This window comes from Panthera leo, chromosome D4 (assembly GCF_018350215.1).
Source record: "Panthera leo isolate Ple1 chromosome D4, P.leo_Ple1_pat1.1, whole genome shotgun sequence".
In the NCBI taxonomy this organism is placed as follows: Eukaryota; Metazoa; Chordata; class Mammalia; order Carnivora; family Felidae; genus Panthera; species Panthera leo.
In genome coordinates, this window is record NC_056691.1 from 47373780 (window position 1) to 47393544 (window position 19765).

Here is a 19765-nt window from a genome sequence, read left to right on the forward strand (position 1 = left end):
CTACACACATCAGCCTTAACCTAATGAAAACTGAGCTTCTGATTTCTGAGAAGAGTCTCTTGACAATCTGGCACTAGGGCAACAAGAATAAATCTGACACACCAGAAATTAATCCCATGGGTGAATTAAACCTTGCTGGTAGAAGCAGAATAAGTTATCTTCCTTCTCTTTGGTTTTTCTTTAGCTCACGTAAATATGTGAGGACAATTCCCATTTGTTACAAAAAAAAAAAAAAGAAAAAAAAAAAGGTGGTGATTATTAAATCAGAGCAACAAAATGATGTCAGCATCCAATCCAATTACCCAAATGTTACCACTGATAGTAGCATGTATTCCTATAAAAATTACTCATTAAGTAATATTTGAAAGCTGACTATCAGAAGTGTCATTCAAAAAAATTTTTTTGCACATTCTACTTCAACTAACATGCTTTTAGAATTCTTACTTTGGATATAACACTGCTTTCAACTAAAGCTCTGAGAGAATCTCTTAACTCTAGAGAGTAAGTTTATCAGCCTGAGCACAGGAGCCCCCAAAATGTGTATAAAGACCTACTCACCACACTGTTCTTTCCCTTCAACTTTGTTTATTGATGTACTGAACATGAAAAAGTACAAAGAATCCAAACACAAAAGAAAACATGTACAGCCTCTTAAATACTCAACAGAATATATTTTCTATTCCAACAGATGTGAATTAAGTCATACTGTACAACTTCAAATAAATACCAGCCTTACATTTTATTAAGTGCTCTGATAAACACTGTAAAGTGAAGCACAATTTGCATGCCCTCTCATCAATGCCTTGGTTTGCTACAGTAGTATAGGAAAGAAGCACGTAGCTGCTGTTTTCCCGTGAGGGAAACCTTATTTTTTTTTTTTAAGTATATACATGTATTTTGTTTTTTAGTTTTTTTTTTTAAACGCAGAAGGTTAACTCTGACAATCTAAATGCACCTAAGGATATGAGAAAGTGCTAAGCCAATTGATTTCTGAATAGCATTGAGTGGGTCAGCATGAAAACTCGCTTATTCACTTTAGCACGCGCCTCACAGTATATGTACTGTACTATACTGAAAAATTTTATAACTACAATTTTTAAATAATAAAAAATAAAATTCAACGCAACCGCAAAGATAATGTACAACTATGTTATGCATAGCACATTGCCTGTTCTAAGGGGAAGCATGTGAGCATCTCAGTTTATACAAAAAGCAGGACGTAACTATATAGTTCTCAGTGCATCCTGATGAAGGCATTTTTGCCTTCAGCTTTTTTGAAAATTTATTATAAGCTAGATGCTAATCAGAAAATATTTTGTATTTTTTAAAATTTCTTTCATACATGGTAAAGACTTATTTTATTATTTCCCCAAATAGTGGTTTAAGCATCATACAAAGTTAAATTTCAGTAGCATACAGATATTTATGATTTTTGTATGAAAAATGTAAGGAAATTTGTTCAAAACCTATGGTTATACTCATTTTTTTTTACCACAAACATATTTATAAACGAAAATGTAGCATCACCATAAACAGCTGAAGCTAGACTATCTACAGACAAAATTAGCAACAAATCTGATGCACTGTAAATTCAAGTCCTCAGGACAACGAAAGTGATTAAGCAAGACCTCAAGTAACAATGTTAATGCCATTTACAAAGGAAAAAACTGATACAAAAACATTCAAAACCTGAACATCACTTGGCATGTAAGGGAAAAAAAAAATCAAATTAGCTGAAAGGTTCATAAACACAAGGTCTTATTTACATTACACAAAGCTCAGGTGTTAGCCTTGAACGTAACTTTCAAAATACCTTCAAATATATCCAACTCAGATCACTTTTGCCGATTTGCTGCAGTACAAATCATGTGCAACATCTTTTTTCCTTAAGACAAAACAATTCTTCAAACAATACTGCAAGTACATCACTAAACACCATGAGCTCTATCTGAAGGGATTTCTTTAGGAAGAACAGATTTTTTTTTCCCCCATCTCTTGGTAATTTAAATTTCTTGCCTGCTCTTATATATTCTTTTGTAAATTTTTTTTATTTGTTTCAAAATCACAAATCAATGTGAGCCACCTATCACATAATAACCAGGATGATCAGACGCTCCACTGGTGATTACAAAAACGAAACCAGCAGTGTTTCCCCCATTGATTCTACTCCTTTCATACAAAGATCTCAAAAGTAGTTTTTCTACATCATAAATCTTTCTAAATTTTCCAACCACTGCAAATTTCCTGGTAAATTTTAAAAGCTCACTAGGTGTCATATGAAGAGATTTCTCAAAGTATTCAAGTCAAAATATTTGTTCCAGGACCAGTAAAAAGTTTCTCCAAATTTTCTTTTTTATAAAAATAGATGCTTTTTTTAAACCCACATCAAAGAGGCTCTTATCTCTTTGGCAAGGTACTGCTTTACGAAAAGTTCTCCAGTATTCTTACAATAAGCGTTTATAATGTAGCCCCCCCCTTCCCCAACCCAAATCATAATTACAAAATAAATACTGTTTTTAACTTCATAAATAAAAATGTAAACTTCAAAATACTTTTCTTAGACATAACAGTAATGCTTTAAATGTAAACCAAACACAAAGCTAATTAGGAAAAGAAATAAAAGGGGGAAAAAAAGACACAACCAACTGAAGAACTACAACACAAAGCCTCAATATTTACTCACAGGTTCAAGGCAGTTATGTAAAAAGAAAAGAAATGTCTTCCCTTAGCTGAAACACTTTAAAAGGTCCACCTTCTTCAAAGAAGGCAATAGAATGCAATGTGACAGGTAAAAACCCTGTACCTCTTGTCCATATTCAAACATAAAAGATATTTAAGAAGTTTTAATTCAAATACTAGCAATAAAAAATCTCACATATTTCTTAGGATGCTAAGTAGTCGTTTTATCCCCATCTCAACACTGACTTACAAAGACATTTACTAATGTATAAAGTTTCTCTTAACTTGCCTTTGTTGTATAGTTTTCATATATAAATGGACTGAGGACAAGAGCTCATTAGGCTTTGTGCGTTTTGTTTGTCTTAAAGGAGACCTGCAGTACTCTGTCTCCCAGACGGTATCCATTGAGGCTAGCTATCGCCATGGCGGCCTCATCATAGTTGGTCATAGTCACAAATCCAAAACCTTTGCATTTATTGGTGTTAAAGTCACGGATGACCTTCACGTTGGTGACCGCTCCAAAAGGCCCAAACATTTGCCACAGGATACTCTCATCTGCGTCAGGAGCCAGGTTGTACACAAAAATACACCACCCTGTTCCTGGGTGCCCAGGTATATTAATTCCAGCCAAACTGGTCATTCCATCAATGGTCATTGGAGAAAACCTACTAAACAAAACAGGAAACACACATACACACACGCGCGCGCACACACACACACGCGCACATACACACACACACACACACACACAAATAGAAACAGAGGTTGGTTACAGCAATGGACGTTATTTCTTTTCCCTCTCCCATCCCAAGAGTTTGAGTAAACCTCCCCCCATCAAAAGATACATACAACCACTTGATGTTTCAATCAAGGCTTGCAGTGACATGCTCTTTTGACAAGGCATTAAGTTATGAAATGGCCATTATATGCTATATTGGATAATATGACCCACAATAGCAAAGAAATATATTTAGAATATATTTAGAATATATTTAGAAGTGGCTTCATGAATTGAGCAGGATTGAGGAGGGGAAGGTACCAACACATACATAAACATGCTATAACGTCGCGATGCAATACACAACAAATAATGGGGTTTTTAAAGACCGGGAGTATCTATCCAGCAGTATAAAAATATTCCTTCAGTCAACCGTGCTTCAAAAAGCAGCTTTTCATTAGGTTGTACATGCAAAAGAAAACTGAACACAAACTTATGAAGGGGGACACTCCCAAAATCAAAGAAACTAATCAATTATGGGAAGGGATTATGAGTATCATGAACCTCTGTCATTACCTCTTTACTCCATAAGCCATATTGAGCAGATTGTCCAACCTGCAAAACACACATTTAGCAAACTTCAGTTTCTCATTTTCCCCTGGACGTTCAAAAGAGTTGGGTTTGTTATTGCCATCTTCCAAGGGGATAGCTGCATATTAATTCTATGTGAAGTCTCAAAACTTTGGGTCTCAAAACTGGAGAGAATGGGTTCCCACTGGCATTAAGACACTACTTTTCCCAATGGATAGTTTATCGCTACAGTGTTTAGTGCCACATAGAGGAAATGTTGGTGGTCATCTGAGCAAACCAGAAAGGAAATGTGGAGGCTCTGGAACAGTTAATCTTTGGGCTCTCACCTACCGCCAGGTAAATTCTAAGTGCTTCACATGCACCTACATGTATTTTACACTGCTGTTAAAAAAAAGAAACAGGCCCCAAATGGAATCGCCTGTGCTGAGCCCCATGCCAGCAAACTAAGACTTGGTATCTACTAGTAGGTTCAAGAATATGAACTTTCATCAGTCAATCTGGAATTACGTGGTGAAATCTAGTGAGGTAATCTTCTGGAAAGACCCTTCCCCCAAAGGAAGGTACCTGGCCTGAAACAATCCACTCTTTGTTAAAAACCTCTCTTTTCCTGTTCCCTTCTGCCTATAAAAGCCACCCATTTTGTATATAAAAGCCTTCCATTTTGTACATCTCCTTGGAGCTCTTTTCTGTCTGCTAGGTAAAATGCTACTTGATTCATGAATTGTTCAATAAAGCCAATTTCATCTTCACATTTACTCAGCTGAATTTTTTTAGCATTAATTTTCATAGCTCTGTTGGTCCCTGAATATACCAAGGCACACAGATTAAGTGACTTGCCCAAGACCACAGGGCTAGTAAATGGTGGCACCAATATTCTATGATTTCCCTTCAATCTCCCAATTCTGAAGGACTCTCATTTCTTACAAAGTGGTGTATTACAGGCAGAAAGAACCTTACAGACAGTATCAGCTAAGTGTGTCATTTCTCAACGTGCTCAACTAAAGACCAGAGAAAGGCAACAGACTCATTGCTCCAGCAGGCAAGAGGGCAAAGAGTTCAGACCCTGAGACTGAGGCTTATTTTGATTCTGCCACAGGAACTGTAGCCCCACTCAAGGTGTAAGAAGCCAGGTAGAAACAAACCAACCAACTTGAGCTTCCCTTAATATTTTTAAAACTCAATAGTTGGGGGTGGGTAGGTACTCTTTAAAACTCCCCATCCCTTTCCTATTTCAAAACTTAAGTTGATTTTATAATACTTGATTTTTCTTGTCAGTTTCAAACGGACCACTCTCATGTTTCAATTTCCAGAATGCATACCAATTAATTATATGTGTTCAGAGGATGTAGGCATAACTTAACTCGTTGTAGACAGAACCACCTTCAACTGCTGCAATGTTCAACAGTGTCCAAAGTAAGATCGTGAGGCAGGGGGAACAACTTTTTTTTTTCCTTCTTATAACACCTATGAAAGGTTAAGTCTGAAAAATGTCTCAACATTATTGTCTAACCTGTGGCCTCAAATGAGTCTAGGGGACACATGAGAAAGCAATTCCCTTTTGTTTTATAAAAGCCAAGAAAACATCTCTTTCTGGTCTTTTAGAATTGGAAAAAGAACCTTTATACATTCCTGTTCCCAATCACCCCAGGGCATTTTGTGTGTTTTGTGAAAACAGAAAGAAATAACTGAGCTGATGTAGTGCAAAGTGTAAGGGACGAGAACAAATCACAATGACAAAAGACCCTCATCTGTGTATGTAGGTCCTGTCCCAATACCCTCTCAGGAGCAGGGACACGTTCATTCCCCACTGTGCCACTGTGCATAAACACAGGCCTGGATCGCTGCAGGTTTACAACTATCTGGTGACAAATAAAGCAATAAGGTTACCAATAATATCCTTAACTACTTAATCCAGAATGAAAACTATCAGGAGGGCTGCTTGGGGAGCCTATTTGTATATGCAAGGAAAAAGCACATGTGTGGAAAGAGTACATAGGTGGGAAGGCTTTGCTTTCTGCAGAGGTGATAGTCATGCCTTTATACTCCAAAAAGGAAAGGCCACCAACACCAGAAATAAAGATGCATACAAATTAGTATCACCAACCCTCAAGTAATATGATACAAATAATTTCATGCAATTGCTAGAATGATCAATGAAGAATGCACTTGGCAGAGGATACCTATAGAAAAGAAGAGCATATTGAAGTCTCCTTCCAAAGTGCTGAAGGGGCCAGATGCAGAGACACCTTATCGATTCAAAGTAGCGTTATGTCGTCCCTGCCAGCCCAGGTAGGGACTGTTACGCTCTGCCACTATCAGTTCAGTATACCAACCCACAACCTGAAGTCCAGAAATGCAATCTTCTAGGCAAATTTTCAGTATTTTCAAGACAGGGTAGAAACCAAAACTGCCCCAGAAGTGAATTACAGGTTTTAGAGAATCCAAGGATTCCCACGCAGGAGTTCTAGGCCTTTACACTAGGATCTCGGAGGGCTCTCTCAGTGGGCCTCATATTTGCCTCACCTGTGAAATCCTAGGACACACTGTGATCCTGACCACTTATTTCTTTACTTACACTTTCAGGAAAAATTCAGTCCTTTGGAACTTAAGCCAAGTTCTTGGTCAACCCCCGCCGGCCCCCTCCCACCATCTCCCTCCTCCATCCTCTCCCACATCCTCCTCTCCCACATCCTCCATTAACAAGGAGAGCAAAGAGGAACACGGGATCTAAGAAACAGGACATAGGCAGTGCTGAAAACTCCAGTCTGCATGCAATAGTTAGTGCCACACACCCACTATTCCTCATGGGAGTTGGGAGAAATCAGTGGGCACTTCACGTGGGCACTGTGCACCCCAAATCTTGTTTGTAGCAGTTGGGAGACTGTAAACTAGGCATCTTCTCTTGTAATTGCCTAGTTTACCGGTCAGACACATGACCACTATTTTACTCTCCAGAATTATACATCTTTGCTGGTATGTCCAGAGCCCAAGGGCAGACATCTTTTAATAGGTGCTCATTTAAAAACAGAAGCCTATTTTTAATGGAGACCTAACAAGTTAGTGGCCTCCAGAATGACCCAGATGGGTGTGAATAACGATTAACTACAGTGTGACAAGAAAATATTAAAATGCCCATTAAAAATATGCTTTTAACTTTAAAAGTATTCTTGGAGCACCTGGCTGGCTCAGTTGGAGGAACACGGGACTCTTGATCTCAGGGTCTTGTAAAGATTACTTACGTAAATAAACTTAAAAACAATATCCTTTACTCAAATTTAACTGAGGCACTGCACCCAGTACTCTTGCTCAGTCCCCATACTTTCCTGAGGGAAGACTGAGTAGTCCTCAAAAGGGAGAGTGACACTCTTCCCTTGTTCTTTAGCTTGGACATAATCCACTTTACAAGTAACACATTAAGTGGATTTGGAGGATTAGATAGGGAAACCTAGCTTTAATTAAAATAACCCTTGAAGAAGATGTAGCTTCAGAAAGATTTCTATACAAATCCTCATCATCAGAGTGAGGATGACACCAGTAAGGGAAGCACAAGTAAACAAAAACAGGGAGAGCAGATGAGTTCTCCTACTCTTAGTACAAAGTACATTATGAGGTTACACACAAGATAATCTAACATGTCTCACTTTCATGAAATCAGACATGAAGTTCAAAATTACCAAGATAATTTTATGAATCTTGCTTTAAAGACATATTTATTATTAAAATACTGGGTAAATGAAATGTATAGTAAGTCAGCATGATAATAAGACATTTAATATATTGTTTCATCTTTATTTCCTGTGTTTGACTAGTGTTTATGAGTTAATGAATGTAATAGCAGAAGCCCATGTTCATATAATTTATAAAAACATATACTGGGGATACAGGTACAAACATTTTTCTATCAGTACAAATACAACTCATACGAGGCCATATTTTGAACAGAACCCTATATTAGATAGAGCATTCTGATTTCAAAACTAGAGGTTTATAAGTAGAGAACAGAAAGAAGACATCTGCTTAGCTTCCAAGAAAACTGGCCAACAAGACTACAGGAAGGCCTATACAAGTAAAAGGGGAAATGTGACTTTAATTAAAGTCAGAAATAAAAATATAGAGAGATTACTAGTGGTTAAGAAAGTGACACTATGAAGTCTACAAACTGGTTCTCAAAACCTCTCCAAAGCACTCGCCCAGATCTGCTCTGAAGTTAAACCACAAGATCATCAACTTATCCCCTTGTCCAATTAGATGGCATCATCTATCCTCTACAAGAAAAAAAAAATTACTCAGGAGGACTGATACCAGTTTATTCCAAAAGGAAATCATGGTAGTGCCATCAGCACTTGCCTTAAATGCAACACGAGTGCTGATTTAAATGGCTACTTTACAAATGCATAAAGGCTTATAGAAGCAGGCACACAGGCCATTAGACTAGATCACATTCAATAAAATTAAAGCTGCTCCACAAGAAGAGAGATGAAATATTTGGCTGAAAGCTTAATTCGGACATGGTGTCCCAAAAACATACTTAAGGGGCTTGAATTATACTATGTATCCAAATAAATAAGGATGGTTTTATTTTGAAGACTGTAGTCAATTAAATAAGCACTTGCTCATGTTAAAATAATTCTCTAACTATTCATATGGGTTAACTGGGTCATAAACTTCACAAGCCCACTTTTAAACTTAACCCTGGGGCGCCTGGGTGGCTCAGTCCGTTAAACATTCAACTTCAGCTCAGGTCATGATCTCATGGTTTGTGGGTTTGAGTCCCACATCGGGTTCTGTGCTGACAGCTCAGAGCCTGGAGCCCACTTCGGATTCTGTGCCTCCCTCTCTCTCTGCCCCTCCCCACTCATTCTCTGTCTCTCAAAAATAAACGTTTAAAAAAATTTTTTTTAATAAAAATAAACTTAACCTTTATTGCGTGGGTTTTAATTTTCCTGACCTTAAAAGATATGGTGCATTTCATGAATATTAAAAATATCCTTGACTATTGTTATACTTATAACTTGTATTCTCCAATCTCTCTCAACTCCCAAGGTACTATGACAACATAAAAAACAGAAATTTTCTAAGTGTCTGCTGGAAGGTGATAAACTGAAGGCTAAGAGCATTAGGACACAGACGTTAGGAAGAAAATATTTCTGTAATGATCTAGAGTTGAACGAGAGAAGAACAAAATACTAGCAAAACAAGCAAGTCCTTAATTCCACGGTCTTTATGAAGAGAAGATTCAACGTTAATTCAACGGGGGGGGGGGGGGGGGGGGGGGGGGGGGAGTCAAGGTAATGACAACCAAGTTCTTAAAATACTCAAGAAAAGCAACCAAACACACATCAGGTTAAACCTGAACCCTAGGGATAGGACTCCCGATTTCTTCTAACACTCAGTCTAGACCAAATGCTTTCACTGAGCTCAAAGACTAGTTCGTAACTTATTATCTAGACAGAGATTACGGGAGGAAAAGATCATAGGGCAGTAGAGACAAGAGTCAATAAAAATCTTGGACAATAAAAATCACCCTCAATTTCTAAAACCGAGTTTTCCTTATAACAGACAATTCTCATTCCCCTTTTTTCAGAATTTCTTTTTCTAGGAGTCAGGGAAAGGAAGAATTTCAAGTTGGTTAACATATGGAATAAAAAGATAAAAGCAAAGGATGGGCAGAAATATATTTAGCAAGATAATAAATCTGACCATCATAACATCCTGGAAAGCTTTACAGAACCACAAGTAAGAAGCAGAGAACATGCAGGGAGTGGGCTGGGTGGGGCTGTGAGCAGATACAGTAGTCATCAGCCTAGTCTTGGGAGTCCCCTGCATGCCTGGCCATTTCAGTAATCAGGCATTCTCCTGAAGATTCTGTCATCTCAGGCCTCTTGCCCAATCTTCCTCAGAATTCAATCTTGAGTCTCAGAACAGAGTTTTAGTTAATAACTGCCATAAAACAAGTTGAGAGCTTAACTTGGAAAACACCAGAAATAACCAACAATTTAAAGTGAAAACAGCTTTCTATTAACATCAAACATTTTATTTTATTTTCACAGGGTTGAAATCAACCTGTAAGTCTCAAAGAACCTTCCTCTCTGTAAGCTCCAAACTCTTTTCTAGGCCCCAAAGAGCTCTGAAGTCAACAGGATGGGCTGTCCAGGAAACACCTCGAAAATCCCTCAAATGTGTCTGTGCAAAATTTCCAGAAAGTATTATTCACTTTAAGATGCCACAGAGGAAACCCACAGGCAGAGCTAAAAAAAATGGTTTTATGAGATTTCTTTCTCCACAAGGGCAAGCATCCAGCTGCTTTGCGCACCTCTCCCTGAAGCCATGGCCACTATCATCCACCAAAGTCAAAGGTACCAGGTGTGCTTTCTGACAATGCTTTTTTTTTTTTTTTTTTTTTTTAACCTTGCCAAGTTAAAACAGAGAATGAAAAAAAGGCTCAATCGACTGGGTACCCAGGCATCCAGTTCCAAATGGAGCCTTTTGATAGTACCACCTCTACTCCCAGGGCAAAAGCTACCCTAAGTAGGAAGTGGCCATACTGTTTATGGCAAATTTCCTTCTCACACCTCAGGTGACACAAGTATTTTTTTAAAAGCAGATATCTGACCGATTTTATCTCCACTCTTTTCAGCACTCTCAATACCCCAAAGGAAAAAAACGCATGTGATTTAAGTTCAAAAACATAACTCTTCATTAAGCTACATTTGTGATCCTATTTTTAGTAATTAACTATTCTACCCCTGCAAGGAAAGAAAGAAAACTGATATGCACTTGGGATTAAAAAGAAAAAAAATTAGCATGGGGTTAGATGGAATTATGGCTGCAGTATACCATATGGCCAAAAGGATATTAAAAAAATGTTCTGGGGAAGAAAAAAAAAACTGGGTGACTTTGCTTATGAAACCAGAAGTTCTTTGTGCTGTGTTTAAAGTCTTAAAGTCACTGTTCTCACATGCAGATTAGAGATGTTTTTAAAATGACTCTTGATTTGATTGTTATCCCAAGTTTAAAATAAAACTTGAAAAACTGAAATATTTATGCTTGTCTACAAGATAGAATGCCTTCTTTGGGCTGAAGATGCAGAGTCATTCTATGGACTATACAGGGGTCTGAAAACTACCACCCACAGGCCAAATCCAGACTGCCATCTGTTTCTGTATAGCCCAGGAGTGAAAAATGCCTTTTACATTTTTAAAGAGTTGTTAAAAAAAAAAAAAAAAAATGTATGCAACAGAAACCATGACCCATAAAGTCTAGAGTATTTACTATGTGGTCCTTTACAGAGGAGGCTTGCCAACCCCTACAATACAAGAAATAAAATTTTAAAAGGTGAGGGGAATCCATTTGTAGAAACAATGTTTTCACATAGGTTATATATCCTTAGTGGTGTACATATTATAAAGCAAAGTAACTGAAAGAGCTTGACCTAAAAGCTGAAATACAGGAATAAAATCTTATCAAGAAAAAAACTAAAAAGAAGAAATCAGAAGTACTGGAAACAGAAACAACCCAGCATTCTGCCGGTCGGAGTTTATAGCCTTGCACTATGGATGTCTGGGGCTATATGATTTGTTGCTGTTGGAGGCTATACTGTGTACTGAAGGATGGATATTCAGCAGCATCCCTGACCTCTACCCATTAGATGCCAGTACCACACTGCACCCAAGTCATGTCCACACAAATGTCGCCAGACACCGCCAAATGTCCCGAGGGGCAAAATTACTCCCCAGTTGAGAATCACTAGTACAGCTTATCGTCCCTTTTTGTTACCACCTTTAATATTAGCATAAGACACTGCACCTCAAATAGGTTTTCTCAGTGCCCGTAAGAAAAAGAAAGAAAACAACAACAACAGAACAGCAAAGCAAGAGATCCTATCAATAAAAGTACTGCACAGTGAACCTGAGAGTTCTGAGTTTAGTAGCTGGGCATAAGAACCAGACCAGACTTACCTAAAACGCTGTGCCTGCTGAGCTAGTGGTCCTGGATACCTTCTGTTTGGAGACTGGTACAGCTGGGAAAGGATGGCCTGATTGGTTTTTTGGCTTGGATTATTAGCAAACTTTACAGTGATTGGCTCTGTGGCACCAGGCGGTTTCTGGCCATTTAGGCCTTTGATAGCTTCTTCTGCCTCAATTCGCTTGTCAAATCGAATAAAACCTACACCCCTTGATATGCCTATTGGTAAATTTGGGTAAGGATTTGGGAAAGAGGGAGCAGAAGGAGAAGGGAAGAAGAGAAGAAAGGATAAATTAATTTCTCCTTAAAAACAAGTTTTCACCTACATATAACATCTGCCACAAAATAACAGGAGGAGGAGAGTTTTACCTTACCTCTGTAGCAATTCAGTCTAGAATCACAATTTTGTATTTTTTTTAATGAAGTCATCTACACAATCTGAATACCCATTATCACCTGCCTACCAATAAGCCAAGAAAAACAGCACACCAGTATGCCCATGTTCTCCCTACCTGCTGTCTTCTCTCCACTCCCCCCCCCATATGCTGATGTTCTTTAATAATGTCAACAACAACATGCTTGAGTTCCAGTTCTCTTGTGCTGTTGGATAAGCAGCTCAGAAATGAAGGGCACAGTAGCTTCCTTTCTTGTAAGAAGAACAGAACCAGGCATTTGCTAAAAATGCTACAAAGCTATGCTAAAAATATATTACAGGGGTAGAAAGATATTACATCCAACTTTTTAATAATAAAATTTTACTTAATAATATTACATAGGACACTGGCCCTTTAAGAAAGTGTCCAAAGAGGGTTTTCTCATTCCTGGAAACTTCCCCCACAGCTTTTAACTATTATAAGCTGAAAAAGGGATAAAAGAGGACCTACATTTTTAAATAAATAAAATAGAAATAAAGTCTCAAAGCTTTCTGGCTTTAGCAGTATTACTCCAATGGAAATGCCATTCTCTGTCTCATGTTCTTCCCACTCTGACAGACAAGAATAGGAAAGCAGAGCGATGGCCAAATACCTGTCCAGCTTCTGAAAAATGGCAGACAAAAACCCAACCCATTCCATTTAATTAGCTTAAATGGGCTAGCTGAGGTCAACCCATAGCTGGCCATCTGGAGATAAAACAGTACCAGGGAAATACTTTTTGGGCAAGCAAATTGGTACTAGACGTACCAGCTTGGGAAAGGTAGCTAGACGAGTCTAGAATGAGAGGTTATCGAGAAAGGTTGAGAAAATGTACTAGACGATCACGATTTACAGGAACCTTAAAAAGGAATGAAGTTCTACTTGCTTTGTAATTAATACTGTGTAAATTCAATGGCTTAGAATTATATTCTAAGTGGATAGGCATTTCTTCCATATACACTTATGTCAGCCCATACCACTTTTCCTTTCTGATTTAAGTTACATCAGTTGCACATTACCACCTGATGGCTGAATAACAAAATTGCAGGGTTTTATTTTTCATTTCAGATAAAGTGAATAATTTCACCTTGAAAGCCATAAGTATGAAGATACAATGGTGAAATGACAGCAAATATATTCTTCACTAGCGTGAAGAATTAATAACCCCCAAGAACTTAACTATTCCACGAGGAAAGCATAAGATGAGCAATGCAATAGCCTCTACACAGACTGAGTCATCTCAAGCTGAGGTCCTCAAACTTGAGCATGCACCAGAATAACCCAAAGGGCTTGATACAATGCCCATCCTCAGAGTTTTATTCATTAGGTGCTGGATGGAACCCAGAAATCTGCATTTCTAGTGAAGTTCCAGGAGGATGCTGATGCTGCAGGGGTGGGACCACACTTAAGAACCAATGACTAACCCCAGAAGGGATGAAGTAAGTCTCCTTGGGAGCCAATGTACTCAGGATGGATTTGCACTTAAGGAGATGGGCATTCTGTAACAGAAGTGAAATCTACTCTCAATTCACCAAGTCCTCATTAAGAATAATTTAAAAAGCATAAATGATATGAACAAATGAAAGGGCATTTCTATTGCTTTAAGCCAATTTATCTGGATTGCTAAACCTCGATTTCTCTTTTCCTGGTTAGCAGTCTGTGTGATACAGCACAGAATGAAAGAACATGTAAGAAAGATTATAAAACACAGTCATCATGAAAAGACCTTATTTTTACCTTCCTTCCCTAAATTTTCTTCACAAAGCACAACCTATTGGCCATTCTCCCAAGCATATGTGTATGAAGGTAGATCTCTCTCTACCAAAAACTCTAAGCGTGGTGCCTCCTACGGATGAGCCCAATTAACAGTACAGAAGAGCGTAACACGGGCTGCTTCTACTCAAACTCACATCAATTCAACTGAGCTTCACTTGAAGAAATAAAAAGTTGGCCTGATTTTTTTCTGTAGTTAATCTAGTGCTTCCTTTTTTTTTTTTTTTTTTTAAGGATTAGAACAGAAATGATATAGAAACTAAAACAACAACAGAACAGATCAATGAAACCAGGAGCTAGTTCTTTGAAAATATCAACAAAACTGATTAACCTCTAGCCAGACTCATTAAAACAAAAGAGAGGCTCCAATAAACAAAATGAGAAATGAAAGAGGAGAAATAACAGACACCACAGAAACACAAAGCATTATGAGGATGTCCACTGCTTACTTTAAAAAGACAACAGACATTGTAATACATAATGAATGTCTTCCGGTGGTATTATGACAGAGAGAGAAAAGGAGAAGGAAAACCGGAAAAGTAAAAGAGAGGAAAGAAAAGGAAGAAACATGAAGAATATTAAAGAGGAAAATCTGTCTACATTTTCCCCCAAGCCTTAATGTGACTGCTTGAGTATATGGCCTTAAGGTTAATTTTCCCCCCTCCTTATCATGTTGCTCTATTTTCAATATGTTTTTAGAAAATAAGCATTATTTTCATAATAGAAAATTACCATTTATTTTTAAAATCTGTAATCAAATCAGTATTGCTTTTCTTAAAGGCTTTGGCAAAAGAGCTCCCTTACCAACAAAAGTTTTAATACACCTATCAGTCTTCTCATCTCAGTTGGTCAAAAGATACAGCAGGCATAAAATATTTTAACATTCAAAAAGTCAACCTTTTACGCACGCCCATACAATCCAGCATGGGCCTGGAAACCGGCCTGAACAGCTAGTGCGGACATGGTGTCATCCTCCCCTAGAGAACTAGGTGCATTCTGCTGTATTAAACTATGCTTTTTACAAAAAAACAAGACAGCTTATTAGGAGGAGTACTTGATGGAGAATAGGGGCTTTTTTTCACGCAGCAGCTTAGAAATGAGGATTATTATCATCTACAAATTTATTACATGCCATAAAACAGGCTTCGAACCTGCCCCTTCAGGGTGGAAATGACTCAAGCTCGCTCACTTCACTCCACAATCTATTTTTATGCATGCATATTTATGAACAATTCCAGCAGAAAATTGCATTTTCTGGTCCACATATACCTTTGATATGTTCTAGAAGCAAGACTGCTGTACGGAAAGGCAAAATATTTCACAATCTGCCACTCAGAAAGTGTCAAAGATTGTGTAGAGCAGCTGCCGACTTACCAGTGACCTGGTCAACAAGAATACGAGAAGTAATGATGCGTCCATATTGTGAAAAAAGCTGCTCCAACTCCTTCTGGGTCATTGTTTTCGGAAGTCCACTGACATACAAATTCGCATCTCTGATAGAAGCTGAACTTGGGCGAGCATAGGAAACCTGGGAAAGGAAAATGAAATTAAGCATCTACACACACTCAGTTACCTCCCTTCAGAAACTCAACGACTGCCTAAAGTTAGTCAGCAGCTTTTCCGTATGGAGCACATAACAAACACGGATGTTAAAAATAAGTCCTGCGTTAACCATTTTACTCCTTTCTGGAGAAATGATCAAGAAATAGAAAATGCCATTCCCCCAGGAGGAGAAAAGAGATCATATTTATCCCTAGGTTTGCAGGGTTTCAAAACAAACCAGTGGTGCACATAGCACAGTACTACTTAGGGTAACAGGATGTCCTCACTGGGGCCAACCCCCTAAGCTACAGATGTAGGCTCAATCGAGTAATTCAGTTTAAGAACTCTAAATTCATCCAACACATTTTTGTGACCTGTTTTTGAGCCTCTCCCATCTCTGCAGGCGATGGTACAAAGTTTCTAAAAATTTACCATATTATCACTAAGTATGCCTTTTTGATTCATTTCAAAATAGCATTTTATCATCCCTAAACTTCCGGACATTTAAGTATGTGAACAAGCTATATCTCTAGCCATTCCTTGTCTATTGTCTTCTTGTCCACAAGCCTCTGTAACATTTATTTTCTAAAAGGTCTTAAGTCCCTTTTATTGGCTTTAACTACCATTTTATGTATCCTTTCAAAAAGCTTCTAAGATATAATGTTCAAAATTCTACAAGGATAGAAGACAAAATAAGTCTGCCTGTATTTGTTGATAATCAACATTCTTCATGTAAGCTCCATGCACTAAGGAACTACCTCTCACTCTTATCACTGTTATCCTCAGCATCTTGGCATATGATAGATGCTAGAACATTTGCTGAGTAAAACCAATCTAATAACCAGTGATCCTGTGGGCCCAGGGCAAGCTTCCTAGACCACAAGATTTAACGGACAGTTCATGCAGTCATCGAGAGCTTGCCCAAAACATAATCGACAGCTCTTTGCCTACACCTATCTCTGCCAATTTTCAGACAGCTCTGGATCTCATATGCTATTCCTGACCACATTCCCTCTGGTTTAATTCTAAGCTTTTCTGGACTACCTAACTACAAGGTCACAATATAGCCTCCATCTTCCAGACCATTCATAAAAATGGCCAATGGGTCTAACTCATATTGATTTGCTCAGGTACTGTAACATGGTAACTTCTGCTTGCTACTTTCATCTGTAAGTATCCACCTTTAAACTAGTCCACTGCTCATTTCAAAAACAAAATTAAACAAAAAAAAAAAGGTCTTCAATTTCAACAAGCTCTTGGTATTTTCAAATATATTCTCCATGGTTTAAATTATGCCCACAGTGTCATCACCATTTCCTTTTCGGCTTTTCACAAAAAAAGTAAGCCAGATTTATATTACTTTATAAAAAGGTCTTGCTATCTTTCATCCCTGCCCCACTAGTGTTAACATTTAATACTCTTATCTTTTATTCAACAAGTTTGCTCATTAACAAGTGAAAACACACCTCTTGGTCCACAGGCTATATTTGAAGTTGCATGAACACTGTCCTATACTACAGACACAAGGAATTTGGAAGAGTGGTGGAGCGCCGAGAGATAATTATGCACGTGCACTTTTTCTCTATGCCTCACCACTTAAGAATGAAGATTGAGGAACTTAAATGTAAGTGAAAAATATGAAGGAAAATTCCAAGTGATCAACAAAATAATTCAAGTGGAACCTAGTCTTGGGATTGCTATAAACTGAAGGAGAAAAAAAAGGAAAAAAAAAAAAAAAAAGCAAATGAATTACAGATACCCTCAGTAATATGAAAACAATGAATATCCCACTTCTTTTCTAAAGCCCAATTCTCAATTAACAGCTACAAATCCCACCACTTAAACTCTTGCTTTCGGAGACTGAGAACTCTCAGCAAGGCAGCTGTAGTCTGCTCGGGATCATGTGACTAAAGCATTCCCTTTAGGAAGAGCCACTTCCCACGGGCAACAGAGTAAGCATATGTACATTCTCTCTCCCAGGGACTGATGAAGGAGGCCATGGAGGCAGACAGCCACTCCAGGAGCTCAAGCAAGGCATGAGGCAGTATAATGGTAGTTTTAGGTGATGGCTTTCCAACCAGTGTGCCTGGGCTCGAAACTACATTCAATTCATTAAGGCTCTGTGAACTCGTGCAAATTTAAGTCTATTACCACGTGACCGTACCTCCATTGTATGATTAGGAATCTTAATAATTTCTAATGTACACAGAATTCTTCGCACAGAACCTAAAAACCTAGGTGACTATAAACATTATTTACCTCTACATGCATCTGAGAAAGACACAGACCATTAAAACTGAGAGTAACCTGAGTCCATTACTGTGTTCCAGAATAATTTACTCAGGCAGTGACATTTACTGCTCTGTGCATTTCAGAGGAGTGTGGGTGGAGTGTTTTAAAAGTTATCCTAAAATATATTTAGGAAAACGGGTTTATATTTAGTGCTTATATAAAAGCTTTGAAAACATACTTGGGTCAGTTATGTTATCTGCTTTTGTTTTTCTTCAATGTCCAGTCTCAAGTTCACACTGCTGCTTTAATTTCTAGCCTGCATTGACTAGATTTTATTTTCTGTATTCTTGATGCTCTAGCATCTGGGGCCTGGATCCTGAAGACTGCCCCTCCCAGAGATAACTACTTCTTGGAGACAGTAAATGACTCTCCTGTGAGCCTGCCTTTGATATATAAACAAACCAATCCCACACCTTTTCTCATGTATCAAATTCTCACACACCAAGCCTATATTCCCCACCCTAAATCACCCCAGGGCTGGGTGTCTGACAACTAGAAACTCCCCACCCCCAATCTAGAGCCCTCCAAAATTATTCAAGCTATCCAATGCTAAACTCAGCATACCTATCCCGCCTCACCCTTTCCTTCCCACTGGGAATTTCAATAAAGGCTCTGGACCATACTCTGCCTTCATCTCTCTGCCTCCTGATCATCCTTGGTGCTTCCCCATGTGGCCCTACATGTCATGGAAAACAGGGCTGTTTCCTTTTGTTTTAAGTTTGAGAGAAGGGGGGGGGGGGGAGGGAGGGAGGGGGGAGGGAGGGAGAACACGCAAGCGAGCGCAAGCAGGTGAGGGGAAGAGAGAGAGGTAGACAAAGAATCCCAAGCAGGCTCTGTGCTGTCAGACCAGTGCCTGAGGCAGGGCTTGATCTCACAAACCCCAAGATCATGACCTGAGCCAGTCAGATGCTTAACTGAACCAACCAGGCCCCTGTTTCTAAAGGTCTGTAACTATAAACTGCTTCCTTCTAACAATAATTTCCATGTCAGCATATCCTACCATACCTGATTAAAACGAATCCAAGGTACATTTTTAGAACACAGCCACATTAAAAGGACTCCTAGAAGCAACAGTAAATCTCCTCAAAAGAGTATTTTTTTTAGTTACTTTCTCAAAAAACTGGCTCCAGTCCCAGGACAGAGTGGAACTATCACATATAAACTCATGGTAGTAACAAATATTTCCATTTAACTTATACTTAGGGACTTAGGAGACTTTACCACGTGCAAAATAGAGTGTTTTGTCTGTGGTAGGTAGGGCACACATTAGTATTTTATAGCTGGGCAAATAGTATAGACAAGGTAAGTAACATACCACTGGATCCAAACTCTGAACACGGGATCCTTGTATCCTCGTCCAATTTTCTTTCTACAATTTACTACAGTAACTTTTGTTCTTAAAGTTTGGAGGAATTAAATCTATCTGGGTTGTTTCTCACACTAACACACACAGTGAAACTGAGCTAAGGCAGCAGAAAACAGGATGCCACCAGATATTAAAGTTATATCAAAGTTATTTTATCTTCCATTAATATGTTCTCTAAAAAGTAACTTCTAGCAAGAAAGAATGAGTGGCCACAGATTGAGACTCACTGGAGAAACTTCACATGATACTTAGGATTTTTACGTTTATTACTTTCTGAGAATGTGATTAAATGAGAAATGTATCCCCCCTCTACCCCTCATGAACTTCCAAGAAATAAAAATGTAATGAAGGGCAACCATCCTTCACCCAGACCAATGTGTCATGTCTTGCCCCTACACCTGTTTCTTAGGATTTGCAGGTCCTTCT

At 38.4% G+C, this 19765-nt stretch overlaps 1 protein-coding gene across 11 annotated transcripts in view; it reads right to left on the reverse strand.

The window, feature by feature from the left end:
• Nucleotides 1–889: 889 nt before the first annotated feature.
• The window catches only part of ELAVL2 (ELAV like RNA binding protein 2), a 201176-nt gene continuing 182300 nt past the window's right edge, over nt 890–19765 (reverse strand). For 8 of the 11 annotated variants that reach the window (XM_042912819.1, XM_042912812.1, XM_042912818.1 and 5 more), the window contains 4 exons: nt 15514–15667; nt 11947–12172; nt 3974–4012; nt 890–3347 (listed from right to left, as the gene is read on the reverse strand). In XM_042912819.1, coding sequence (XP_042768753.1) covers nt 3017–3347; nt 3974–4012; nt 11947–12172; nt 15514–15667 — 750 coding nt within the window. In that variant the 3' untranslated portion in view covers nt 890–3016. The remainder of the gene's footprint in view (nt 3348–3973; nt 4013–11946; nt 12173–15513; nt 15668–19765) is intronic. The other 3 variants (XM_042912815.1, XM_042912817.1, XM_042912816.1) reach the window with 3 other exon arrangements.